This window comes from Zootoca vivipara, chromosome 4, assembly GCF_965207765.1.
Source record: "Zootoca vivipara chromosome 4, rZooViv2.hap1.1, whole genome shotgun sequence".
Lineage (NCBI taxonomy): Eukaryota > Metazoa > Chordata > Lepidosauria > Squamata > Lacertidae > Zootoca > Zootoca vivipara.
The window spans coordinates 83,579,410-83,601,888 of NC_142587.1; the positions used below are offsets into that span (position 1 = coordinate 83,579,410).

Genomic DNA, 22,479 nt, shown 5'->3' on the forward strand with positions numbered 1-22,479 from the left:
GACTCTTGAGAGTCCCATGGACTGCAAGAAGATCAAACCTATCCATTCTTCAGGAAATCAGCCCTGAGTGCTCACTGGAAGGACAGATCCTGAAGCTGAGGCTCCAATACTTTGGCCACCTCATGAGAAGAGAAGACTCCCTGGAAAAGACCCTGATGCTGGGAAAGATTGAGGGCACAAGGAGAAGGGGACGACAGAGGACGAGATGGTTGGACAGTGTTCTCGAAGCTACGAACATGAGTTTGACCAAACTGCGGGAGGCAGTGCAAGACAGGAGTGCCTGGAGTGCTCTGGTTCATGGGGTCACGAAGAGTCAGACACGACTAAACGACTAAACAACAAAAGTAGTAGTAGTAAAATTATCATTTACAGGGTCTTTTCTGTGCTGGCTGCACCCAAGGGTGACTAAGCTTCAGGCATCGTGAAAGGCATTAAAGCCTCACATGGCGTGATTGGCCTTCTCACTCATGCACTGAAATTTGGATTGTGGAGTCTTTTTATTTTTATGACTCTGTTCTGTTATAGGTTTTAGTAATAAACTTGTAGGTTTATATTGCTGTGAGTCACTTTGGATAAACTTTAGTTAACAATGTTTAGGAATTCCTGAGAAGGAATAATAATTACAAAGGGTTAGGTAAAATCCATCCATTATTGTTCTACCATTCACTTTTTCTAAAAAGCATTTCCTGGTTGCCTAGTGAATTTTGTCCTCGTCCCAGTCCAAATAACTCCTGGGTTTCTCATAGAAATCAAACTATTATTAGAAAAGCCAGCCAGTAAATCTGTTGTATCAGCAAAAAGCAACCACATATTGTGAAAAACAGTATTCAGGGATTTGAGGTTGAAAATTCTCATGGCTATTATTTTCCCACTTGTGCTTTTGTTGCTAGATCTGCGGTGAGCTAACTTCCATGGACCTCTCTATAAGTACTGTGCTCTTCATGGTCGTCTCCAGCCACCTCTCGAATGCATACCCTCTCCGAAGCCATACCATTGAACTCTCAGTGCCAAATGGAGGGAGATGGGGTGAATGGGGACGCGAAGAATTCTGTCCCAGTGGGCATGCAAATGGATTCACATTGAAGGTAGATACCTCCTTGTGTCCTCCTTTTCAAGCACCTTGGTGCCAAGCAGCTGTGACAATCAGTATCAATGGACAGTGTCCTGGGGCTGCTCTGCTCACTTGAACTCCATCTAAATAAAAAAATTCCTTCAGTAGCACCTTAAAGACCAACTAAGTTTATATTTTGGTATGAGCTTTCGTGTGCATGCACACTTCTGAAGAAGTGTGCATGCACACGAAAGCTCATACCAAAATATAAACTTAGTTGGTCTTTAAGGTGCTACTGAAGGAATTTTTTTATTTTGCTTCGACTCAGACCAACACGGCTACCCACCTGTAACTTGAACTCCATCTGTAATGATTGGGTCTCTTCCACAGAAGTGAGACAACTCCGGCAGTAATTAACTCAGGTTTATTGCTCAAAACACACAAATCACTCTGGAGCTCAGTCACTCAGCGTCTGATTCCAAATTAGCTGTTGCCGAGTCTGAGTTCCGCACCTCCCTCTTCCCACATTTAAAGCCCCACTTTCGCTTCCTTTCCTATTCACACCTCTCATTAATTCTTGCAAGCCTATGCATCATGGGATGGGCTATTTCCAGTGGACCTCCCTCTGAGTCCGAGCTTAAACTGTCAGTCTGTGTCTTCTCCCTTGAACTCCCCCCTTCCTTCTCCTTGTTCTTGGAGCTCAGGCTTCTACTGCAACTAGGCTGCTCCTCCCTTGTTCAGCATTCCTGCCTAATTACCTCCTCCTGTCTCTCCCCCTCTGTCAGCCATGGGACGCAGCTGACACCACCTGGCTGAGTTGCTTGGTGGTGAGGTCGTTATGATGCAAATGTACTGGTGGCACACCTAAGGCCCTCCAGCATCTTTGGTTCTTTTTCATGTGCCTTCTCCGCAAGAGGTCCAGAGAACTGGCCTTTTATGTGGTGGCTCCTCACCTGTGGAATGCTTTTTTTTTTAACATTGTAACCCACCCTGTGATCTTCTAGTTCATCTTCACGTTTATTCTCTTACATGTGTTATTTACACTTTGGACCCTTTGGGCATTTCAGCTTAAATATCATAATTTTGAGGCGAAAGAAATCAAACGATTTGCCTTCTGCTGTGTGTGGAATGATGGTCCCTTAGTCTTCTTAATTAAATTTTATGCTTCAACACAACAGCTTGTGACATTCTGAAGGCTGAAATATTTTTTTTTGCCGAGCAACATTTGGACAAACTTGAATTGAACTGCGAACTGAAATAGTTCATTTTGTAAAGGGGCAAACGTGAACTGGAGTTAGTTCCTTTTTGAGGCATGCCAAATGAGATCCTTTTCGAATCAAACTATCCAAGTTCTGTACAATACTGTCAAGTTCAGCCTGCCAATCTAGTGTGTGTGAAATTCCTCCTAAAAATGCTGTGCTTTGCTCCTAAATGTGGTCTTAGTGCAGCCACAGCTTCTCCCCCCCCCCAGGTACACGCAGCACAATACGGTGGATTAATATACGATGATACATCGCTGAATGGCATCCGCCTCCATTGCACAGATGGCTCAATAATTGAATCTTCTGTTGGAGGGTAAGTAGCTTTAAATATTCCATTCATTGGCTTTGTTGTTAGAAAGAAGTATGGAACCAAATGTGGCAGCTTCTCGCCCTTTCCCTGAGTTCTTGAGGAGCATACATCTTGAATTATGGTGACCACTTCATGGGCTGCCAAGCCTGAGTGCATCAACAACACAACAGGGAGGGTTGTGATAAAATAGCAAAATGCAATGTAGCAAAAGATAGTAACACAGCTGGAAATCTAAACAACCATGAAAGTAACAGGAGTAATCTTTTTTAAAATGAACATTCATATATTTGAAGAAGAATCCACTCATAAATCAACAGCTGCTCAACATTCAGATTATAGGTAGGTAGCCATGCTGGTCTGGCATAGTCGAAACAAAATAAAAAAAAATCCTTCCAGTAGCACCTTAAAGGTAAAGGGACCTCTGACCATTAGGTCCGGTCATGAACGACTCTGGGGTTGCAGCACTCATCTCGCATTATTGGCCGAGGGAGCCGGCGTACAGCTTCCGGGTCATGTGGCCAGCATGTGGCGAACCAGAGCAGCGCACGGAAACGGCGTTTACCTTCCCGCCAAAGCAGTACCTATTTATCTACTTGCACTTTGATGTGCTTTCGAACTGCTAGGTTGGCAGGACCTGGGACCAAGCAACGGGAGCCCACCCCGTCATGGGGATTCGAACCGCCGACCTTCCGATCGGCAAGCCCTAGGCTCAGTGGTTTAACCCACAGCACCACCCGCGTCCCTAGTAGCACCTTAGAGACCAACTAAGTTCATCATTGATATGAGCTTTCGTGTATCTGAAGAAGTGTGCATGCACATGAAAGCTCATACCAATGACAAACTTAGTTGGTCTCTAAGGTGCTACTGGAAGGAATTTTTTTATTTTGTTTCAACATTCGGATGTAGTTCCAGTATACATCACGTTTCCTTACCCAGGAATTAATCATCGAGGTAACAAAATTAAAATTCCGGTCTATAGCTATTTCCATATGAGGTGAATAAAATGCAAAGAGGATGCATACATGCAACATTACCTGTGTAATAAAATCTAGGCCATATTAGTTGAGAACAAGGGTAAAAAATGACAAAATAACTCATCTAATCACAGAAGAATATAAAATTGATATCACCCACTGTTGCTGATACGAAAAGTCTTATAAAATGTACCTGTCCCTGTGGGCATATTTTCTGAAGGAAGAACAGAAAAGAGGCAGACTGCCTTCTGTTTGTTAGCCTTCTTTAAGGAAAATGAACAGGCCTCTCAAATTTAAAGGTAAGGTAAGGACCTGCCCACAAACTCAGCTGAACAAATTAAATAAATCTTGCAAATTCTATTGTTGAATTCAGACCACACTGGTCCTGAGTGCAGGCACGATGAGACAACTGGGAAGTCCACCCTTTTCTAAGGCAGGCTTCTTCAGGCTCGTGTGCTCCTGATCTTTTGGACTACAATTCCCATAAGCACAGACCAACACATGGAAGTAACAGGAGCTTTAGTCCACCACATCAGGAAGACATCAGGTAGAGGGAAGCTGGTCTAAAGCACTTATGAGCTGACATTTTTGTCTCGAAACCAAGCCTTATGGGGAATAGTTGAAGGAGCTGGGTATGTTTAGCCTGGAAAAGAGGAGGCTTAGAGGAGATATGATAGACATCTTCAAATATCTCAAGGGCTGTTACAAGGAAGAAGGAATGAGTGCCCCCCCACCCCGATCTGGAGGGTACCTCTTGAGCCAATGGTTTCAAGTTACATGAAAGGTAATTCCAACTAAATATATGGGGAAAAAATTCTGACAGTAAGAGCTGTTCAAGAGTGGAATGGTCTCCCCTTGGGAGGATGTGGACTCTCCTTCCTTGGAGGTTTTTAAGCAGAGGTTGGTTGGCCATCTGCCATGGATGCTATAGCTGAGATTCCTGCCTTGCAGGGGGCTAGACTAGATGACCCTTTGGATCCCTTCCAACTCTACAATTTGATAATTCTCTCTTGGAGCACTAAGCTTTATCACTATTTTCCCAAGGGGCAGCAAAGAGGCAGTCAGTAGAAGAGAAAGCTGGATAGAGTAGCGAAAATGGATTAAAGCATTAATTTCCATTCAGTTTCCACCTGCCCCAACCCACACTTCTGGGTTCCCCCATCACAGAGCCAGCTATTGTAAGATGCGTTTCAGATCAGTATTTAACAAGGGAGCTTGGAGAGGTCTCTTCTATCTCCTTTCTCAATCTGGTGATAATATGTACTGGGATTTGCTTTTTAAAAAACCTTAGAAACAATTAAAACAAAATAACAACAATACAAATAAAAAGGTGCACCCCGCCACCAAGACCATTCTTTATAGCTATTATGCAACTTTCCAAAAACATAAGAATTCTTGAGATGGTTTGACCCCTTTTTTTGTTATAACAATACAAATTCCACAAATGTCTTCCATATTTCCTCAAAGTCAAAGCTCCCAGGATTCTTTGGGGGAAGCCATGTGCTTCAAATGTGTGCTGAATGAGCATTGAATGTATGGTGAAGATGTGGCTTGAGCAAATATTTCTTCAGAGTATTAACACCAATATCTTTGTCAGGCATGGATCATGGGGAAAGACTGAGACTTGTCCTGACGGCCGTCTGATCTCATTTTCTCTGAGAGTAGTAGCACCCCTAGGTGTTGATGATGACACAGCAGCTGACAGTATCAAGTTCAACTGTGAACACGGGAGTGTCCTGACAGGCAAGTCAACTGGCTGGGGTGCGTTTGGTCCATGGAGTGAAACCTGTCCTAAAGGTGCCATATGTGGAATTAAGACAAGAATTGATGGTCAAAAGTCAGGCGACATGACAGGACTCAACGATGTGAAGTTCTACTGCTGCGAGTGAACCATGTGGGTTTCACCCAACAATAGCTCAGTTCCCTGTGCCCCAATGGCTCCATGACATGGAACGTAATAATAAACGTATCCCGAATGAAGAGTTCTGGGTGTCTTTTTTTGATGCACTGTGTCTTAAATCTTCATGTATGGCTTGTTAGCAAAGCCATTTAAATTTCGGTAACACTTTATTGAGGAAGCAGAACAAAACATTGTATATCTCGAGGATAAAGCGACAGAGAGGCTTTTTGTCTTTCTTAGGTCATGCACCGGACATAGCAGGAAGGCTATCAACTATACAAAACAGGGGGAAACGCCCTCAGAACTACACAGCCAATCAGAGCGCTCGCTACCTCAGTGAGCATTGTGCCACTTTGCTTGGTTGTGAAGGAAAACCTCAGCCGCCCCTCCTGGTTTGCTGACTTACTAAAAACAGAATGAATGCCAAAGTGACACACAGAACAATCTCTGCTGTGTCAATTCCATCATGGCTTCTGGATAGGAGGCCAACCAAAGGATTGGAGAGAGGACAGAGAAGGATGAATGGCCACAGAAGAATGTAAGAAGAGGCCCGCTGGATCGCACAAACGGTGACTACCCAGATACCTTTCTGGGGTTCAGAAAGGGCTCAACAATTTTGCCCCCAGCCCCCATAAAAACGGTCAACAACTTTTGTGTCTGGATTTTCACTTTTTGAAATATGGCAACCCTAGTTCAGAAGTGAAAAGGGGGTGGAACGGGAAAATTCCCATTTACATGTGTCCTGAATCCCAGTGTAAGTGGCTTCCACAGAGGAGCCACAGAAAGAATGTGGCTGCTCAAGGGAGCCATGGACTCAAAAAGGTTGAAAACCACTGCAGTAGACAAAGAGGGGTGGGTGGGTGAAATCTAGCCTACTATACAAAGGTAACATTCGTCTTTTTTTTCTTTTCTTTTTTTTGCTATACAGTACCTCCTTTTGCCCACCCACCTTGGCAAGTGGCCCTCCAGCTGGAAAAGGCTCCAGAGCCCTGCTGTAAAGCACGGTAGACAATGCTGGTCTTTGGTGCTAGACGTAACACCACCATCCAACCTTAAAATAGGTCCTTTCGCTTCAGACAGCCATGCCCACCCCACTCCAAATGGACTCATTGGTCTAGATGCACTTATGAACGGCAACTGGTAGTGGGAGTGCTGTAGGCACATATCAAAGGTAGCTTTTCATCTGCTCTGCTCTGCTCTGCTCAGCTCAGCTAAGGAGCATGACAGCATGGCAGGTGAAGGACAGACGACCTGTACTTCCCATTGCCCTGCCCCCTTTTCACTCCCTGGCTCATATTCACATTTCACTGCTCCCTCTCTTTCTGGCTGCAGGATATTTAGCTGCTTTGCTGTGAGACGGTAAGTAGAATTGCATGGCTCTGCTTGCTCTGGGGAGAAGGCAAGGCGAGGGCTGCAATGACAATTGTTTAACTGGGTTTTGTAACCATCTATTATATTCCTGTAGCCAACCTGACCTGGGACATTGCTATTAGTATTATCTATTTTTAATTTCTTACCTACCATAAGGTCACAGGGCAGGTTACAGCAATTTGAAAAGACGGCATAAAGATCAGATGAAAACAAATATAAATAGTTACAGGTAGGTAACCATGTTGGCCGGCCGTAGTCGAAACAAAATAAAAAAATTCCTTCCAGTAGCACCTTAGAGACCAACTAAGTTTCTTATTGGTATGAGCTTTCATGTGCATGCACACTTCTTCAGATCAATATAAACAGGTTCAAGTTCAGCATATGAAAAGCGATATAATGAATGTTCCAGACGCATCTCTGTGGTCAGAAATCACACACACACACACACACACACACACACACACACACACACACACACAATAAATGGAACCCAGCCAGAATTATACAAGTGGTGGAAATCCAGCAATGTTCTTTCAATATGTTTATTTGACTTTATTTTTCTGCTACACATTTAGAATGGCCTGAAGCCATTGGAGCGGTTTGCAATGTGATAAAAATGAGATGAAATCCAAACAATGCAAGCTCTAATAGCCATAAAATTGTTTGAAACAAAATCCAAAACAAATGAACCTGTTTCTACAGAAGGGAAGCCCCATGCAAGAGTATAATTAATATTATATAAGTAACTTTCCTCAAGGAAAGCCTTCCTGAACAAAAATGTATTCAAGTTGGCAACGTAAGCATAATGAGCCTAATTACTTATAAGGTAGGGGGCACTTTTCAAAGACTTTATCAGAAGCCTCATCCCTCCCCCCCCCCCAGTTGGGTGGGAGAAGGTAAATCCAAAAGGGTTTGCCCATTCAGAGTAGGGGCATTTCCCATCTGTTTAGAATCAGAGGCATTCTGCACAAGATATACTTCATTCACAGTGCCTATAGAAGGGCTACAGAGATTAAGTAATTCATCATTTTAACAATGGTGTCACATGTTGTCAGTCATATGCCCATATCAATAGTCTACAACTTCTGAACTGGGTCCAAGGGCAGCCCTAGATACAGCGCATTGCAGTAATCCAGCATCACATGGACTTCAGTGGTCAAGCTATCCCTATATTGCTGGTTTATAGCTGAGAATGATCAGATGAGGGATGCTAGTGGTTAGCTAGTGGTTAGCTACCTTCTTGTGTGCAGTATTAAAAACTCCCATTTTTCTAGGTGCATTTTGTGACAGGGAATTTCATTAGCACAGAGTGGAAGCAAAGGAGGACCTTTTCCTGCCTCCCCACTTCCTGCTACTCTCTGAAGACTGGAGAAGAGACCCTCTGAAGAATATTGGGGGGGTGGGTGGGCAGGGGAAGGACTAGACCATGTGAAAAATGAACACAATATTTTAGCTGCAGCTCATTCATTTCCAGCTTCGTATTCTTGTTACAAAAAAAGCGCACCCAGACATTCCGCCATTGCACCCTAACCTAGGTTTAAGGGGCCATTTAGCTCCTACCTTTCGTAGATCAGTTTCTAACACTGCTTGTGTGATAACATGCCCTGATGAGCAGCAATATAAAATCGTCCTAATATCAGACTTGGGGAGGCCACAAGTGCAGTTTCTGGTAATAGCGAACAACGACAACAACCACCCTGCTTCTTTGATTAGGCGGAACAGAACCTAGTGTTCCCTGTTATGAGACTCGTAGTGACCCTTTCTGATCTGGCTTCTACTAATTGGGGTTGTAAATCTTCTGAGGAGCATGGAACATTTCAGTAACATAAAAGCCTAAGGGGGGGGGATGCACTGGAACATAGCAAATGAGTGCCTAAGGTGGAGCTTTCCGAATCTCCTTTGGTGAAAATTGAAGTACCTAGAGCAGATTGTCCCCTGCCCTCACCAACCTTTTTGGGCTCGTGGGCACATTTGGAATTTTGAGATGGTGTCATGGGCTCTTTCACAAAATGGGTGCTGGGTGGGTGGATGTGGCAAGCTCCCAAATAATAATTTGGGCAATTACCAAAGTTACTCTTGCAACAGGCTACTTCTTTCAGCAGAAAAGCAAACTATTCAGGCTGAAGTAAAATAAAAAAATTCCTTCAGTAGCACCTTAAAGACCAACTAAGTTTTTATTTTGGTATGAGCTTTCATGTGCATGTACACTTCTTCTATCTGAACACGGCTACCTACCTGTATTCAGACTGAAATACAGGTAACTTGCTCAGACATCTGGGCAGAAGGCCAAGGTGGGATCTGAGGTTCAAAGCACAAAGTCTCTCTGCCAATCCTTTTCTCTCTCTTTGGCAGCCCATGGATGGCGGAAGACATTTTGCCGCTTGCAAATGGACAAAGTGGGGTTCAATGCCAGTGCCAGACAGCCAACCCCTTTGAAATTGTCCTCATCAGGGACTGACTATTGGGAACCTCTCTCACTCTCCCTAGGCTATTTTTGACAGGAGGTTGTCACCTCATGATGTCTGGAGACTGATAAACCACCCTGCCTAACTCTCAAAAAATGGCCTGCAGAGGGTGGGGCAGTTTTGGATCAGGGTCTCATGCTGAAGAAAAATTTTCCCACCCTTGTTCTAAAGGATAAAACAGAAATAACTTACAAGAAGCAGGAGGAAGAGGGAAGAGGAAAGAGGGAGGAGGGTGCAGGTCAAATGGACTGACAAGGAGTACAAGATTAGCTCTGCTGAAGTGTTTGCACTGCAACATCTTCCATGCTGCCTCACTCCTCTTCCTCCTGATAAGCAGCAGCGACCCATCTGCAAGGAGGTCAGCGAAGCTTCTGCGTCCCAGCATGCTACCGTCTGCTGATGCCCTTAATGTGCACATGGTGACTATATCACTGATAGTAAAGACCAATTGTTGCCTGGCGCATGTTTGATACTAGATTCATGAAGACACCCTGCCCAAATTCTCAGACTACATGTTCTCATGGCTACCTTTCTTCCACCATGTTTCCACATCTAGGACAAAGGAGGACTCCTCAATATGGATGTTTCCATCACTGCTGTGGTCTTCTCAATCCTTTTCTGCTACCTCTGGGAAGTAGAGGGCCGAGGTTATGACTCCGTCATCTCCGTGCTAAATGGAGCACCATGGGGTGTTTGGGGGGGAAAAGAATTTTGTTCCTTTGGTTTTGCTACTGGTTTCTCACTGAAGGTAAAACTTGACTTGTATCCTGCTTTCCAGGCAACCTCACAACTGGTTATCTCTGATGTTTCTGCCCTCCTTTCCTCCCACAAATTTATATTCATCTCCAGGAAAGTGTCTTAGCGTGAACCAGAAAACAGGCCCAGAATTGGCAAAACATTAATCAACAATGCAAACTTACATTGGCTGCATGCCGCTTTAAGGTGCATGGCTTTTGTCAGTGCATCCTGGGAACTGTAGTTTGTGAAGGAGCTAGCGGTGCAGACCCTCCAAGTGCCCCTATTTTCCAGTGAAAGTTCTCAATTTACAGAAGCCGTCCCGGTTTCTGACTTGATCCCGGAATGTCCGGCTTTCCCTTAGGATGCCCCTATTTTCATCAGAGAAATGCTGGTGAATGTCACATGTTACCTGCCACAGGTCAGTTCTCCCGTGACTAGCAACATCTGTCCAGAGTGTCAGACAGGAGACTCTTCCAGGCTTAAGATGCCAATGACTGAATCTGAGACCTTTTGCATGCAAAACATATGCCCTGCCCCTGAGCTACAGCCCATCCCAGGTGCTATCTGGTGGTGGCAGGAAGAAATTGTGTTCATTTAGGAATGGCAGGCAGGGCCAGGGCAAATTGAGGCAGTTACCAGTCCAGTCAGTCCTTGATTTTTGGAAAGAAGCATCAGCTAGCAAGGAAGTCCAAGGTGAAATCACTTCAGATTCCCCAAGTCCAATAAACTCAAAACATACCAGGCTCCTAGACCAGCATATAAAACAGTCAAGGCGTGGGGAGCGTTACAACGATCATTTATGGCCTTATTTCAATGTACTGGCATCAAGCAATGTTCTTCAGCTCAATTCTGAATCTTCTTAGAATCTTTCCCCCTCAGAATTGCTCACAATCCTTTCTTACATAACACCGGTCCTGAAAGATCTACATTGGCTCCCAGTACATTTCTGGGCACAATTCAAAGTGTTGGTGCTGCCCTTAAAAGCCCTAAATGGCCTCGGCCCAGTATACCTGAAGGAGCGTCTCCATTCCCATCGTTCAGCCTGGACACTGAGGTCCAGCTCCAAGGGCCTTTTGCGATAAGTGAGATTACAGGGAACAAGGCAGAGGGCCTTCTCAGTAGTGGCACCCGCCCTGTGGAATGCCCTCCCATCAGATGTCAAGGAAATAAACAACTATCAGACTTTTAGAAGACATTTGAAGGCAGCCTGTTTAGGGAAGCTTTTAATATTGGATGAAATGTTGTATTTTAATATTCTGCTGGAAGGCGTTCGTCCAGAGTGGCTGGGGAAACCCAGCCAGATGGGTGGGGTAATAATAATAATAATAATAATAATAATAATAATAATAATAATAATTTGATTATCTGTCTTGTAGAACATTTTTCTATGGCAGTCCTGTGAGTCTCTCTAACCTGTTCAGGTCTGTTCTAGACCTATAATACAGAGTTCAGTTTGTGAGCCCAGTTTCTTTTAAGTTTCTTAGTATTTCAGGCTTACATGAAAGGGCTCCCACTTTGACTTTATATCTTCAACAAGCCTATTTCACTCAGTCCTCTTCCTTTGGAGGGTTATTTACCAATGCATCTCTCAAATAAACGAGGTGCTTGAGGGAACTTTTTGTTCACTTTGAGTTTTCCCCCTTTTTGATTATATTCAATTCCCCACCATGTTGGCAGCCCAAGTGAGTGCCAAAGGAGATGGCCGTTTTTTTCTTATGTAGGCATCCATTTTGAATTTCCCAAAATTAAAAAAAACAAAACAAAACACCTCAGAGCCAGACTTTCTGAGGAGAATAAATCGCAACAGTGGGTGCTCAGATTCTCACCGTGCCCAACAAAATTAACCTCACCTTCAAAATATGGCTGAAACAAAGCAGACAATTTTGGCGTGGGTGAAATGGCTAAGAAATGGTGAAATGGTGAAATGTTCATCCACACAGCCGCATGATCCTTACTTTATAATAGTCTCTCTTCCTTTTTGACACCAGGTGGAACCATATCAAGGAGGTGGGAAGAAACGCGATGATACATCCCTAAATGGCATCCGATTGTTCTGCAGTGATGATTCATATATTTCGTCCGCTGTTGGGCAGTGAGCATCTCTCTTTCTTTTGAGCTGCCACCATAATTTAGGCTCCCCCCCCCTGTGCCAATCTTGTTACTTTGGTTTTTTAAAAAAATTATATAGAAGTTGCTCCCTCTTCGCTTTTTATTTTAGTAGCAGTGGGAATGAGGGTTCATAAATTCTGTGGCTAGTAGATGACAAGTCCACTTCCTCTGCTTATGTGTGGATGACTACATGCTCGTCACCAACCACAGGGTTACGATACCTGGACAAAGCCAACATTTGGAAGTTGCCTTAGGATCAATCAACTCCACTGAGAGACACTTTGGCCTCTCTTCTTCTTAGGTCCAAAAGAACTTAGGCTTGCCATGACCTAGCAAACCAGAAATAACTTCACCTCACATTCCTCCCTTATTGAGAGTTACACCCAGAAGTGGCTTGCCTGGTGCAATGGAGATACAATGCCATCTTCCAGGCAGGTGTGCTGCCGCTCTCACCAGGAGTGAGAGAGGAAGGGTGAGGAGGCAGGGACAATGGCATGGTGCAGCCATGCTACCAGGGGTCCCAGACTGTTGTGCCAGGGCAACTTCCCCTCTGCCTTGCCCCAACTCTCTCCCATACTGGGAAGCACAGTGACTCAGCTTCAGAAAGGCAGGATGAAAACAGTCCCATAATTTATGGAATGGCTCAGATAACTCTTTGTACTCAGTAGTGTGGTAAAGCAGCCAGACACTGCATGAATAACAAAGCCTTGGACAAAGTTAAATTTAAAAAATAGCTTTCACTCAAGGTTTTGTTTTTGTTTTTGTAAAGCAGCAGTTTTAAGCATTCATTGTGAAGATATTCGTAGGAAAAACCTCCCCCATTTGTTTTAGAAAAGTAGGACAAATAACCCAGGAGAAAATGAAAATATAGGAAAAATGCATCCAGGCAAACCTAGCCTAGATTATTTCCCTACTAAAAAAATCTGTATCTGAGCCACTCTGTTCCCCCCCCCCCATTTTTTCCTCCCCAGCCTATGTTTTAGGCTGAACCGCTAAACCGCTCTGTATAAAACAAAGCTCTTTTGTTTCTGCATTCATTGAAATGGGAAATATAAAGACGGCTATACCTTTGTCCCCTTTTGGACAAGTGGATGAAATACTCAGACACAAGAGGGTTTATTAAGCCTGCCAAATTACAGACAAATGGATTCAGGGCCTTTGGGGGGGGGGGGAGTAATAGGGATTCGCTTTCCTTTTTAATCAAAGAGAACCAGAGATATTACAGTGGTAAAAGGTAAAGATAAAGGTACCCCTGACCATTAGGTCCAGCCGCAGACGACTCTGGGGTTGCAGCGCTCATCTCGCTTTACTGGCCAAGGGAGCCAGTATACGACTTCCAGGTCATGTGGCCAGCATGACAAAGCCGCTTCTGGCGAACCAGAGCAGTGCACAGAAACGGCGTTTACCTTCCCGCCGGAGCGGTACCTATTTATCTATTTGCACTTTGACGTGCTTTCGAACTGCTAGGTGGCCAGGAGCTGGACCGAGCAACAGGAGCTCTCCCTGTCGCGGGGATTCGAACCACTGACCTTCTGATCGGCAAGCCGTAGGCTCAGTGGTTTAGACCACAGCGCCACGCGTGTCCCTTATTACAGTGGTACCTTGGGTTAAGAACTTAATTTGTTCTGGGGGTCCATTCTTAACCTGAAACTCTTCTTAACCTGAGGTACCACTTTAGCTAATGGGGCCTCCAGCTGCCGCCACACCGCTGCCACCATGTGATTTCTGTTCTCATCCTGAAGCAAATTTCTTAACCCGAGGTACTATTTCTGGGTTAGCGGAGTCTGTAACCTGAAGTGTCTGTAACCTGAGGTACCACTGTACATTGGAAAACATAAAGCTATACAGAAAAGTAGAGAAACAGATGAACACAAAACTATGTGGAGGCTCTCATCTGACTTGGTGTGGTGGTATTGACCTTGTGCTTTGACTCAAGAGGAAGCAGATATCACCCTCCCCCCCAAAAAATAGCTTCAGTTTTCCTTGGTCTTGATCTGCTGTTCTTCAATTGTACGTTCTCATTAATTACATTCGAGGTACAGTGGTACGTCGGTTTACAAACACAATTGGTTCCGGAAGTCTGTACTTAACCTGAAGCGTACTTAACCTGAAGTGAACTTTCCCATTGAAAGTAATGGAAATTGGATTAATCTGTTCCAGACGGGTCCGCAGAGTATTTAAACTGAAAATACTCAAACCGAGGCGTACTTCAACCGAGGTATGACTGTATCAGGAATTTGTGAGAACATTCAATATCTTATGAGCAATGGGACCGCCCCTTCTTCTTCCTCCTCCTGCAGCCCCATCCAACTCTCTAGAGCAGATCTGAGGGGATGAGGTGTGGGTGGGTATAGACAGAGGAAACAGAAGGGAAGTCTATTCCACTGGTACAGCTGATATAAAAATCTGAATATAGTTCTCTTTTTTAATATATTTTAAAATTAATTTTGCATTTCGAAATACACATTTTACAAACTTTAAAATTAAAAATAAATAAATCTGAATATATTTCTGAAGCCAACTTTGTCATCTTTGTCAGATGGGGAGCCTGGTCCGAGATGAAGTATTGCCCTGTACCATACAAGCTTGTGGCCTTCTCCCTGAGAGTGGAAGTACCTCAAGGAATTGGGGACGACACTGCAGCCAACAACATCGAGTTCAAGTGTAGCGATAAGTCCAAGCTAAAAGGCAACTCGCATGAATGGGGAACCTTTGGCTCATGGAGCGCACCTTGCAAAGTCGGTTCCTATATATGTGGCATCCAGACAAAAGTAGAGACGTCACAAGGGGCTGAAGATGACACAGCACTTAATGACGTTAGGTTCTATTGCTGTAAAGGAAATTTGGGCTTGTTTCATTAACATTCCTGCAGATTTGCTAGCTTATGAATTTGTCCTCTATTAAACCTTACCTTTAACTGGAGACCTGTGTCTTTTTAATAAAAAAATCTGATGCAGTAGACTGCATTTTTCAGCCCTCTGATGGGGGGAGAACCTAAGGAGGGCAGAGACATAAAGGGGGGGGCAGAAATATATAGGCGCTGATTGTCAGATTTGGAGACAGCGGGGAAGTCATGCTCTTTAGCCCCTCAGGGAGGTACAGCCCTAGTCAGTTCGTAAGGTCCAAACTCAGCACTGGCACAATAAAAAGGTAATGGTAAAGGACCGCTGGGCGGTTAAGTCCAGTCGAACTTGACTATGGGGTGCAGCACACATCTTACTTCAGGCCGAACAGGCCGTTTGTCCAGCTCATGTAGCCAGCATTGTCTAAACCACTTTGGGTGCAACGGGACACTGTGAGGGAAGCCAGGGCGCATGGAAATGCCCTTTACCTTCCTGCCACAGCGGTACCTGTTTATCTACTTGCACTGGTGTGCTTTCAAACTGCTAGGTTGGCAGGAGCTGGGACAGAGCAACAGGAGCTTACCTCCAGTGGCGTAGCTAGCGGCTCGGGCGTCTGGGGTGGTGCAAATGCCCTGCACCCTGCAGAACATGCTGTGCGGAACCTCCATGGAGTCTGCAAGCACTACATTGACGTTTTAGGCAGCGCGGAGCCTGCAGGTGCCTGAGCCAGCGCGTCACTCCCCAGGAGAGACATGTGGCTTGGGCGCTCTGCCCGCGGTCACCCCCTCGGTGATGACACCTGGGGCGGCCCGCACCCCCTTCCTATGCCAGTGCGGATTCGAACTGCCAGCCTTCTGATTGGCAAACTCAAGAGGCTCAGTGGTTTAGACCCACTCCCTGTACTGTCACAGTATTCTTATAGTGAATACTGAAGAAATAAAATAAAAAAAATCCTTCAGTAGCACCTTAAAGACCAACTAAGTTTTTATTTTGGTATGAGCTTTCGTGTGCATGCACACTTCATCAGATACACTGAAACAGAATCAACCAGACCCTCAGAGGGTGGGTGGGAATGGATGATGGGCTGATAGGAGTGGTGAACCTGTTGATGGCTGTTAACGACTGCTGATGACTGCAATTGGTCCTGCAGAAGAAATATTTATTGTTCAGAACTGTAGGCGACCACAGATCAATGTGTATAGAAGTACTAGGAGCTGTGCCCTGCTTGCTCTGGCCACCAACCCTCCTTCCCCCACTCCAGATACATGCTGCCACTGAGGGAAACTTGGGAAAGAAGTCTGCATTATAAAAATCAAGCTTTCCCCCCTTTTGGTTCTTGCAGCAAAGCAACAGTGGGGGTGGGTGGGGGTGAGGAAACAACGTTCTTCCCTTTGGTCTCCTCCCTTCTGCCTGTGTTGGCAGGGGGAGCACAGGAAGGCTTGCAAAGTCCACAGACATCGGAGGTTGAAAGGGGCAGCACAGGACACCCCTTTCTCCTTTGTGCCACTGCTGCTGCAGATTATGAGTCTGGCTCGCATCTATGGCTTGCATCTAGCAGACCTTGGGGTTTCAAATTTCACTGGCACCCTGTGTGTGTCACCAAAATTTTGTGCCCCCACCTCCATTCTAAGTCAAAGTTACTGGCAACCTGCTTATAGTTTCCACTGACATAAAACCTTTCCCCTGTGGAACAAGTATACAGATAAGGGAATTCAACTTAGCAATGCATTGGATACAACTCTATTTTTTAATATATGTTGCCTTTCCCAGAGATCTATGTTCAAGATCATAGCAATTAGCCCATGTTGTGTTATAATGAGTTTGTTCAAACCATCAACACTTTAAAGAAATTACTTTAATAAAATATTGTGTGGTTGGCAGGGAGAGGAGTGATATTCCTCACTTGCCGATGCTGATAAGAAGTTCTTTTCTCCCCCCCCGCCCTTTTTGATGATAGTTTATAATTAACTAAAATGCATCATGGCTTTAATTACTTAATGAAGCAAGGGTGGAAATATGGTATCATATTTTTATCATTTAAATTCAAATGAAGGAGAACTTATATTAAAGGTTTACTTAGGACTAGATGAATAAGTGTTGAAATTGTAGCAAATTCCAAATATTATTGAAACTGACAGCCAGCTGCAATAATATGTTGAAATGCATTTCATGAAAAATAGGCTTCTTTGTTGTTGGGTTATAAAGCTAAAAAAATAATGATTTAAGAACAAGCAAAACCTTATTTTCCAGAATATCCTGTGTATTACTGTATGTAATGTTAATAAAACGTTATCATCGGAGGGAAATGCTATGACCTAAAAAAGAAGAAATGTATTTTCAAAACTTCAAAGCTTTCCCCACTTTCCTTATATGGCTACAATTTCATCAGACGTCCCCCTTCCTTGCAACTTCATTTCTTCCCTCCCCAAAATGTATGATCTCTGCTTTTCGAAAGTTCTTTGACCTTCCTTTCTTTTAGTTTGGAAGAATTATTTATTAAAATCTTGTGCAATTGTTGGGTTGCAGGCTTTCATGCAGGTTTATTTTTCCCTTTTCCCTCCCCTTTTGTACTTTTAACCCTTTTTGCACTTTTACAACTTTCTCTGTTTTTATCAAATAGGGCGTCCACCCCGTAGGCTTTACCTCAGTTGCACGTGACTCAAATAATAATAATAATAACAATAATAATAATTTATTATTTATACCCCGCCCATCTGGCTGGGTTTCCCCAGCCACTCTGGGCGGCTTCCAACCGAATATTAAAACAGTACAGCATTAAACATTAAAAACTTCCCTAAACAGGGCCGCCTTCAGTTGTCTTCTAAAAGTAAAATAGTTTCTCACAAGTAAATATCCCTGCTACTGGGGGAAAAGGGCTCCAATTTCACATTGCTAATTATACTGATCTCCATATTCTGTTCCACCCTGTGTGTGGTCACTGAGCAGATGGCTGTCGTGGTGTACGCACAGACTGCTGATGTCATCAGTGATGGCCAACCACTCATCTGTGGCATCCCCCACATCTCCAGATGTGGCAGGTAGGGTCATTCCACCTTCATTACCTTCTATGGCACCCCCAATCCACTTTGTAGTAACAAATAACCCCCACATCTTATATACTAAGAACAGACATGGGACTGTGTGTGTCAGAAACGCAGCAACAAGTTTATTGTACAGCCACTGGCCAGGTGAAGACGCAAGTGGGAGCATTTGTGCCTTTTATACTGAAGGTTTGGTCCTTGGCATCTCCTTTGCTCGGAATCCCTGGGCAGCTGCTGCCAATTGGCACAGACAATACTCAGCAAGATGGACCAATAGTATGAATCCTTGAAAGGCATCTTCTTGTATTCCTGCAAGATGGGCTGTCCATGGGTCTTTGCCCAGCCATGTTTGACGATTTCATCAATATTGGTTTCATGCACTACCTTTCATCCTTTGGGAGTCTATCCATTAGTAAAAAGGTTTGAGATTAGTGTCTCTCATGTCTCCACTGGTTGTTCATAGATGCACATCCTGGGACCGGCACAGAGGCCTGAAGGCTTTATGAAAACATCATTTTGAGCTGCTGAATGCTGTGTCCTTGAAAATTATTTCACATGAAGTGCTTTTTTTCTGTTGGCAATAACCACACCACACAGTGTGTGCCTGATCTTTTGGCACTCTCACTGGCTCAGCATCTCCGTGTTTTCCATAGTGATAGAATGGTTCTAAGAACACCCACCTTGTACCCCCAAGGTACATTCCTTTTCCCACAGGCATCCTTTTCCTTTTTTAAAAAAATAATTTTTATTGGATTTTTATACAAACAAAACAAACAAGGCATACAGTATATTTTCTGTCCCTTCAAATACCCCCCACCCACGAGTCCACCTCTGCCACCTGAGGCACCTGCTGGTGTTGAGAATCAAAGGGGTCCATTATAAGACTGGGTTTGGCCTCCCCCCCTCCCCCCCTCCCCCCCCCCCGCCACTGAGAGGACAAGGACGGAGGGGTTCTGGGGGCAGGTTTCCCCTCAGCTGCTCCTTTAAACACAGTACCCATAAAGAATACAAACGAAAAAATAAAAAATAAAAAAATAAAAAAGAGAAAAAACAGATAAAAATTTAAAAAGAAAATTCCCCATTCTTAAATTCATCACATTGTAATTATGACTTCCTCAGATCTCCTCTTCCTGGTTTTCTTAGCTTCTCTAATTGATTATGGCGTGTTTTCTAATCCAGTTACAAATCTTATCCTTATAATATTAACTTAATCCTCCTCCTTCTTCATGCTGCCCCCCCACAAGTCCCCTCCTGCCACAAGTGGAACCTGCGAGGCACAGCACTTCCAAGGTTCCATTTTTGTGTTTGGGCTTCCCTCCACCCCCTCCTCTCCCCCCCAGAGCACCCTCTGCCACCAGGTGCTTCTGAGCAAAGAGAGGGGGAAAGGCGGCTCTCCATCCAGACACTTATCTGAACAGAATCATATTAATACAAATCTAAAAATTGTTTCCCAAGCCATTCTTCTACCCCCCTCCAGAAAACTAAAGTTTTATATCTACGCATCCTTTTCCCTTCACCATCACATCCATTGGAAACGGCCTGGTGTTCCCTGGATGTGGAGAGAGTAAGATTATTCACATAGCTAAGAGAGAGGTGCAGAATAATCCCGTTTCTCAAAGAGCCAACCCAAGATGGTCCACTTTTACTTCCTCTTATTAAAGTCGCTTTAATTGTTGGGGAAACATATATGATGCCATAACAAGAAATTAAGTAAATTTGAAATAAAACTGCTGATTACAACAGGAGAAAGCAGCACGACAAGTGCTTCTCCCAAAAGCTCAATTTCAAGAGCAATTTCCAAAGGAAGAAAAAGGTTTTGTATTCCACTTGGATAATTATTGCTTATTTTCACCCTTACACTAGCACAGCAGCCCTTGCACCAGCAGTCAGAGAATGCTGAATATCTTTCATATCTTCTTTCTTGTTACCATAAAAAGTGTGCTAACTTAGCAATAGCTGCAAAGTCCTATCCTTTTAATGTTTAGGTGTCAACTGCCATTATATAATAATAATAATAATAATAATAATAATAATAATAATAATAATAATTTATTTATACCACGCTCATCTGGCTGAGTCTCCCCAGCCACTCTGGGCGGCTCCCAATCGAATATAGATTAAAAGCTTCCCTAAACAGGGCTGCCTTCAGATGTCTTTTAAAATTAAGATAGCTGCTTATTTCCTTGACATCTGATGGAAGGGTGTTTCACAGGGTGGGTGCCACTACCGAGAAGGCCCTCTGTCTGATTCCCTGTAACCTCACTTCTTGCAATGAGGGAACCACCAGAAGGCCCTCAGCGCTGGATCTCAGTGTCCGGGCGGAACAATGGGGGTGGATACGCTCCTTCAGGTATACAGGACCGAGGCCATTTAAAGGCTTTAAAGGTCAACACCTTTGTGCTCAGAAACGTACTGGGAGCCAGTGTAGATCTCTCAGGACCGGTGTTATGAGGTCCCAGTGGCCGCTCCCAGTCACCAGTCTAGCTGCCGCATTCTGGATTAGTTGTAGTTTCCGGGTCACCTTCAAAGGTAGCCCCATGTTGACCGCATTGCAGTAATCCAAGCGGGAGATAACCAGAGCATGCACCACTCTGGCGAGACAGTCCGCGGGCAGAATATTTTCAATATTCTGCATACAGGATTCTAGCTAAAACAAGCTTCCAAGAAATAAGTATCTTGTGTTCTGGTGTAATTGTTCCCAGTTTAAGTACCAAAGTAATTATCATAGATATTAATCATTCATATTGCAGAGGAGTACTCTGTTTTTTTGGGGGGGGGCATTCCTTTACATACGTCATTATGAAAGGGACACGTAACAGTCCTTTTCTTCCTCCTCTCTCCCAACTCCTAGGGGAAATTAGCCTACGAAGGAGAGCAATAAGTGGAAATAACTAACCAAGGGTGGTACTATTTTTCTAGAAAGCTCACCATGAATACCTCCCTTGTTCTCTTATAATGGCAATGGCGCCCCCCTGGGAGGGCTGGAATTGAGTTCCAGCTGGAAAAAAGCCCTGACCAAGAGACTTGTGGTACAGACAGAAGGACGAAGGCAGCCTGTGGCTTTCTCTGCTGGTTGGTGGGCTAGTCTTCACCAGCCTCCATCAAGTTATCGGGCAGTGAGTATAATGTATAGCCAGGCTCTCAGACCTTACTTGGCATTCCACTTCCCCATAAGTTTGGCTGGCACCAGGATGATGTGTTTCAATCAAAATAAATATGGAAGCTTCCCGATCAAGATGGCAATGAAGGCCAGCACTTGCTAAGGAAGGAATGTTCTCAAAACTGGAACATAATGCTGTTTGGAGAACCCTGTTCAGCGAGTGGGGTGGGAAGATGTGCAAAGAGCACATGGAACACAGTGTACCTTGACATACCCAGGATGCCATTCCAATATTTCCCCTATGGTGGGGGGCAGGGGAGTGATCTATGGGTTTGTTTCTCCACTGCCCCTACATTTATATGCAACTTCCAGGTTTCAGGGAATCCAATCCCTCCCACGGTGGGCAGTCAATAATTAGATAAACAAGAAGAGTTCGTACCAAGTCTTTTATTCAATATTCACAGAGAGAGGCTTTGAAAAGTGCCTCTCTTGCAGTAATGGTGTTGCTCTGAGTAAAGCCCACCCCCTCCATCTCTCCTATTATACACCATCCCTATGCTGGCTGATCTGTGCAATCTGCCCCTGAGCTTTCTGTTCTACTTCCAATGCCTGCTGTGTTCTGGGAGGGGGCGGGTCAGGAATGCTTTCTAAAGACACTGAGTCTATCAGCTGTCTCTCTCCTGGTGCTTCCTCTTCTTCCTGCTCCTCTCCCAATATTTCCCAGCTTCTCCCCTCTGCAGCCTCTGAGCTGTGACCTTCCGCAAACCACTGTTGTAAATCTATACTGTCTCTCTCTTTTCTGGCAGGTTCAGGCTAAGGAAGCAGTATTCACCATTCCTCCCTCTCCTCTGCCCAGTGCCTGACAGGAACCTTTCTGCCAATGCATTTGGGGTGGTTTCCTATTCAAAAGAATACCCAGCCGGTCTTGGTCAAAGTGTTGGTGCTGACCTTTAAAACCCTAAATGGCCTCGGTCCAGTATACCTGAAGGAGCGTCTCCACCCCCATCATTCTGCCCGGACACTGAGGTCCAGCACCGAGGCCTTCTGGTGGTTCCCTCGTTGCGAGAAGCCAAAATGCAGGGAACCAGGCAGAGGGCCTTCTCAGTATTGGCACCCGGCCTGTGGAACGCCCTCCCATCAGATGTCAAAGAGAAAAACAGCTACCAGATTTTTAGAAGACATCTGAAGGCAGCCCTGTTTAGAGAGGCTTTTAATCTTTAATCAATTATTTTATTCTTCTGTTGGAAGCCTCCCAGAGTGGCTGGGGAAACCCAGCCAGGTGGTCAGGGTATAAATAATAAATTATTATTATTAT

The 22,479-nt window shown here is 44.4% G+C and overlaps 2 protein-coding genes across 2 annotated transcripts; both read left to right on the forward strand.

Annotated features, from left to right (window-relative positions):
* The first annotated feature begins 911 nt into the window (after positions 1-911).
* On the forward strand, positions 912-5,486 carry LOC118085105 (vitelline membrane outer layer protein 1-like). The gene is made up of 3 exons (XM_035115401.1): positions 912-1,085; positions 2,523-2,626; positions 5,195-5,486. Exons 1-3 carry the CDS (start codon positions 912-914, stop codon positions 5,484-5,486), a joined length of 570 nt encoding a protein of 189 aa, XP_034971292.1.
* Positions 5,487-6,743: 1,257 nt separating this feature from the next.
* On the forward strand, positions 6,744-15,102 carry LOC118085104 (vitelline membrane outer layer protein 1-like). The gene is made up of 4 exons (XM_035115400.3): positions 6,744-6,856; positions 9,890-10,081; positions 12,060-12,163; positions 14,720-15,102. Exons 2-4 carry the CDS (start codon positions 9,911-9,913, stop codon positions 15,039-15,041), a joined length of 597 nt encoding a protein of 198 aa, XP_034971291.2. The 5' UTR covers positions 6,744-6,856; positions 9,890-9,910; the 3' UTR covers positions 15,042-15,102.
* Positions 15,103-22,479: the final 7,377 nt, after the last annotated feature.